We start from the raw sequence: 5,804 nt of genomic DNA on the forward strand, positions 1-5,804 counted from the left end.
TACTATGGCTACAAACAATTATGTGGATTAATTTCACACACATAATTTTGGACCAAAGAGCACATGCTATATGGTTGTATTTATATAAGGTTCAAAAACTGTTGTACAAGCTAGCAGAGTGGTTGCTTTTTTAGGGACGGAAGAGATAACTAGGAGGCTGGGTGGGGATGGGGGCAGGGGAGCTCCTGGGATCCTGGTAAGTTCGAGAGCAGAATTGCTCAGCCTTGGAGCTATTGGTAGGTTGGGCTGGGCCCTTCTTTGCACCCTTCTGCACTGTAGCATCCCTGGCCTCAACCGCTAGATGCCAGTAACAAACACACTGCCCCCCCCCCCATTTTGAGGATCAAAAATGTCTCCAGAGGTTGCCATGGGGGAGCCAGAACGCCCCCATTTGACAGCCAGTTTTATTGCTGGTCCTGGGGGAGTTAGGGGCGTGTGCTCACTTTATGAAAATTCATTGAGCGGCACATATACAATTCAGCAACTTTGCTGCATGCATAAAAACTGTTTTTAAATGTAAAGCTTTTAAAATTGAAAAAAAGAAGTCAATGAATAACTAAAAGAGCCAAAAAATTGTAGAGTGAGCACGGAAGATAGGTACAGTGCAATGTCTTGTCTGCACATAAGCGACTAAGACCCGGTCCTGCAGGTTCTGTGGCTTTGGACCCCAGTGGAGAACCCTCTGCCGGGCTCCCTCCCCCTCCCCCTTCCCATGCAGACTTGCTCCCAATGCCGCCCAGTCAGAGCCAAGGCTGGCTCTGCGCAGGGACCTCTGGGACCCGAACCCACTGTGGAAACAGGGTGGGTGAGCACTGCACCCCAGCGCCCTGCAAAGAGCACTCTGAAAACCAGTATCACATGCAAACAGGATATTAGGTTTTGTCAGAGAGATCAAAAAAGGCTTGAGGTTTTTCTTCACAGCCTCAGCCTCTCCTGCCGCTCCCTCTCTGGCTTTATCTACTCATTTCAGTCGGAGGCAGGAAGAGATGGCAGCCGGGGAGACCCAGGTCTACGCCAAGGTCAACAGCAAGCTCAAGGCCCGCAGCGCCGCCTCCCTCCTGGACCCCCTTCTGAGCCTGGGCTTCCCAGCACACACCGCGTGAGTACTCCCCGCCGGGCACCTGCCCCTGGCGCCCAGCCTGACCCTTCTGAGGTTCCGGCCACAAAACTGCAGGCCGCTCCGAGCACCTACTTCCTGTCGAAGGGGCGCCTTGCAGGGCGAGGTACTGTTGCTAAATGAGGCCCTTTGCCGCTGTCTTTAAATGATAGGATCGGGACCAACTCTGCTGGCCGGTTGGCGAGGGGGTGGGGGGGGGCTGACTTTGTGAACGTTGGAAACCACATGTCACCATGGTGCCCCATTTCTCAGGGTTTGGAGGAGCTTGGGGCCTGTTGTACCCTCTTTGTGGGCAGCTCAGTGCCTCAGAGAGGACTTTTCAAACTCTAATCTGAAAGGCCCCACCACCCAGTCGGTCTCTAATTCTGGGACCGGTGAGGTGAGGATGTTTCTAAATGGTGCAGGAAACCATCCGTCCTTAGGAAAAAACTCGAGTGCCCGAAAATGAAACAAAATGGTTAAGAATCGACTGGGTTAGCACGATCCTGCGTGTCCAAGGAAAAAGCCCACACCTAGAAAACTTGAACCGTAGGAGTCACCCCTCTCGGCGAGGGAAGAAATCCCCAAGGCGACGAGCTGGGATACTGACCCTGGGTTACAGCTGCCACAGAAAACCGATTTCTTAGAGCCAGTCCTTTCCAAGGTTATTCACGTGGAAAATACACCAGAAGTCCCCTTAGGTAGCCCTGGATGTGGGAGGGGGGCAAACTTCCCTTGAACACTGTAACGAAATCCCAACCAAATCGGATGGAATAGTGTAGAAGCTACACGTTGTCCTCACACTGTGTTCACCATAACCCGGGGCCTGTGAGACGGAGCGGAAGGCAGTGTGAGCAGGGTGCCTGCCGTGTGCGCCCCATCCCCAGCACCTGACATCGGGGGGCAGAGGGGGACACTGAGGCGGGGAGCAGGTGGCTTCCTACCTCGGGCAGGACCAGACCCCACTCTCTAAAGCACCGAGAAAGCCGCGCTCTGTCACACCGCTCGCACTGTAGCCTGGACACACATTCAAAATTCCTTCCAACTTAAACATCGGCCGCATGTTGGGGGTAGGAGACCTGTTTTAAACCCCTCATTAGTCTGAAGCACCCCAGGAAGGCTCTGAGCCAAGGCCTCTCTGGGGGAACCGCCCCGGCAGGTGCATCCCCTCAGTACTGGCCACCTGGCAGCATTGAGCCGCAGACACTTTGGACTGAATCCCTGAACCAATGCCTTTAGCCACATCCCATTCTCTTCAATTTGCTCCGGTTCAGTTACATTGAGCTCAGTGACTGTACCTGCCGGTTACAATGGTGAGAAGACACAGTCAGGCCGCAGGGCCCGTAGGCTGGCAGGGGAGGATAGCGGACAGGAGCTCACTGAGACGATAAGCAAGGTGACCATGTGTGTGGCCGGGACACAGAGGGGCTGCACGCCCTCCTGGAGGCGGTTTGGAGCGGGCTTTGGAGGGCTTTGGAGGGCGACGTTTGAGCTGAGCCAGGAAGAGCATGGGTGTGTGGGCGCGGGGCTGCATTTGGCGGGGACACAGGTGTGCAAGCCAGGGCTGTGACCCTTCCGGCTGCCGGAGGACCGGGAGTGTGTCCACCTGGCCCTGGTGCAGGGTACACGGGGGGTGGGGGGAGTCAGACTGCAGGCGTGGGTGGACCTCAGGCATGAGCCCTTGGCCTCCAGGCCAAGGACTGAGAGGAAAACGGGCAGGGGCCGGTGAGCGGTCTGCATGTCCACAGAGCACAGCGAGGGCCCGGGGAGGACAGAGGCCTGCGCTGCATCCAGCTGTGAAGTGTCCAGCCCCCTGGGGACAAGGGGCAAGGGACGGGGGCCGCTGTGTGGCAGGGCTGCCCCCGCCTCTCGCCCCTTCCACACACACTGGAAGGCGGGTTCTGAATGCCCTTGCATCCGCTTTCCTGTAGGCTGAAGGCACTGGCAGCCACCGGGAGAAAGACGGCAGAGGAGGCCGCAGACTGGTGAGTGGGGCTGTCTGCACAGGGGAGGGCCTGTGGCTTGAGGACTCGCAGGGTGGGCCAGGGAGGTGCTCAGTGCAGTCTGACGGGGCCAGGCCGCCTCTGTGCCAGCCCGCCCAGCACTGAGGGAAGGGAATAAGGAATCCACGTTTAAAACAGAAAACAAGAGAGAGAGAGAGCTTGAAACAAGGCCCTCTTCACTTAAAATCGGATTTAATCCGATGCCGCTGTCAAGGAAGAAAACAAGCCACGTGACTTGTTGCACAGCCAGCGAAGAGCCCTCTGCTGACATAAAATAGAGGTTGCCACGCGCTAGGCCGCCTCTGATGGGGAGAGAATTTCCAGGGGTTGTAAATGTCCCCTGTGGCATCCGCCAGGTGATCTTAGGGGCACCAGGTGTTTGGGGGCGGGTGAAGAGCTCCGGTTCCAGGCAGTTCCCACCCACCAGCTATGTGACTCTGCACACCGCCCACGGGCCTCGGTTGTCTGCTCTGGGAAGCTGGAAAGGGGACCCCGTTCTCTAGAACCCGGTCCTGCCTGAATGTGCCATGATGCCACCAATCTGCCCTAGGCGGGAAGTCCCCTCACTCTGCCCCGAAACAGCCACAGCGGAACTCAAACAATAGAGACCGGGTCCCGTGAGGCTGGGGTGCCCTCCACGGAGCAGACGGCAGACACTGGCAAGGGGTCTCTGAGTGTCCAGCATGCCCTCGTTGGGAATGCCCTTCCTCCTCCAGGAACTCTAGGCCAAGGGCAAGCTCGTGGCCCCTCCACAGGACAGAGAAACACCAAGGCTCTGGGCTAGGCTCGCTCCAGTCAGCCACCAGATTTCAATTAGAAACCAAGCCCACCGCTGGGAAGGCCCTGGTTGGTCCCTCCGCCACGAGACTAGAAGTCCGACCAAGGAACTGGGAGACGGTAGATACCCCAGTCTCAGTCCAGAGTGGGCCCAACCTCACTCATAACCAGGGAGCTGCAAATTCAGCTGCCCCTCAAGACAACAGGACATTGAAGGGTTGGTGAGGGAGGGGAAAGGGGTGGCCTCTTACTTTCCTTGTTGCAGCGTGAGGCGTCTATGAACACTGAACGTGTGGGTAACAGCCCAAAACCACAGTTCCAAGTCTAAGGACATCCTCTGGAGAAATACAAAGGGGCTACAAAAGCAGGAACAAGACCCTTAATTACAGTGTTAAAAAGAAAACTGTTTGAATGCACACCAATGGGATGGCTGAAGGGAAGATCGCACATGTGCATACGTGATGAGATGTTCCACATTCCTGAGAAGGTTCTCGCTTAACCAGGAGTGTATGTATTAGCCTGGGGGAGTCGGAAAAACATTGCTGAGTAAAAAATGCAAGTGGCAGAATAATTTCAACAATGGCTTATGATTTATATAAAAACACACACAAGTCCTATCTATGAATTTATTACTTACGTATCCAGAAGAAAACAAAGCAGATTAACCATTGAGGTTGCCTCTAGAAGGGGGAGGAGCCAGGATGAAGGGGTGGGGCCAGGATGATGGGGGAGGGGCCAGGATGAAGGGGGATGGGTTTTTTTTATTACTATTAGGGAGATGTATTTGCATGTAAAAAAAGTTTTTCCCGAGTGGTTGCCTACTACTTTCTAAACTTAATATCATCTCACAAGCACTTCCCTGAGTCATTAGAAATTCTTCAAAACCACAATTTCTAATGAACAGATACGTAAATTCACTATTATTTATCTAGTTTGTCCTTCTTTTCTATTGTAAATAGCCCTACATTCAGTATTCCATACATGTAGTTTTTTCCATGCGTTTTGTTTTTCCCTTTGGCTAACTTTCTGGAAGTAGACTTATTAGTTCAAATGGCCTGGGTATTTTAAGGCTCTTGACACATTCCGGCAAGTTGCCATATACAAAGGAGGCACAAATTCACCCTTAAAGCTCACGGCACCTTTACACCATTGAGCATAACTTCCATCCTTTGAAAATTATATCGTTCATTTGACAGGTGAGCAAATGGTTGTTTTAATTCTCATTTTTCTTATCAATGAGAATGAACTTGAGTTTTGGTTTGTATATTCTTTTCCCTTATATCGAAAATAACTTTTTCTGAGTTGAAAGAAAATATCACGGCCACCTAAATGTTGTCTAGTTCTTTGTGGGTTTGATTTTTACATTGAATTGGAAGTGTGAGATAAAATTAAAATGAGAGTATTTTCCACAAAATTTTTCAACACTAAGTGGATGGCTGGACCACAAAGGTCATCTGAAGACCAGGTTCTACTTCACTGTCACCTTTCTCTCAATTTCTTGACCTTTGACCAGGGGATCAGACTAAGCTGGGCCTGAACCCTGAGTGAACTCCGGCCCCCTCTGTGGCCACGGGAAGCTAACGTTTGGGGCTGTCACAGTGAGGTGGCTGGAGGACTGGTGGATGTGGCCTCGGGTGCTCAGCACGGCCTGGTACTCTGTCCTCCCCGGGGAGGGAACCTTTTGTCAGGACACAGGTGACAGTGGCCGCTCTCTGTTGCAGGCTGCGCTGTCACTGCAATGACCCTTCTCTGGATGACCCCATCCCGCAGGAGTACGCCCTTTTCCTCTGCCCCACGGGGTCCCTGCTGGAAAAGCTCCAGGAGTTCTGGAGAGAGAGCAGGCGGCAGTGCACGAAGAACAGGGCTCACGAGGTCTTCCCTCACATAACGCTCTGTGACTTCTTCACGGTGAGTCGGCCCCCGCTGCC

The 5,804-nt window shown here is 53.4% G+C and overlaps 1 protein-coding gene across 2 annotated transcripts in view; it reads left to right on the forward strand.

Moving 5' to 3' along the window:
* Positions 1–983: 983 nt before the first annotated feature.
* UBASH3A (ubiquitin associated and SH3 domain containing A) overlaps positions 984–5,804 on the forward strand; it is a 39,932-nt gene continuing 35,111 nt past the window's right edge. For both annotated transcript variants that reach the window (XM_023745144.1, XM_023745145.1), the window contains exons 1-3: positions 984–1,099; positions 3,028–3,081; positions 5,598–5,784. In XM_023745144.1, coding sequence (XP_023600912.1) covers positions 987–1,099; positions 3,028–3,081; positions 5,598–5,784 — 354 coding nt within the window. In that variant the 5' untranslated portion in view covers positions 984–986. The remainder of the gene's footprint in view (positions 1,100–3,027; positions 3,082–5,597; positions 5,785–5,804) is intronic.

Source organism: Myotis lucifugus, unplaced genomic scaffold, assembly GCF_000147115.1.
Source record: "Myotis lucifugus unplaced genomic scaffold, Myoluc2.0 scaffold_520, whole genome shotgun sequence".
Classification (NCBI taxonomy): Eukaryota; Metazoa; Chordata; class Mammalia; order Chiroptera; family Vespertilionidae; genus Myotis; species Myotis lucifugus.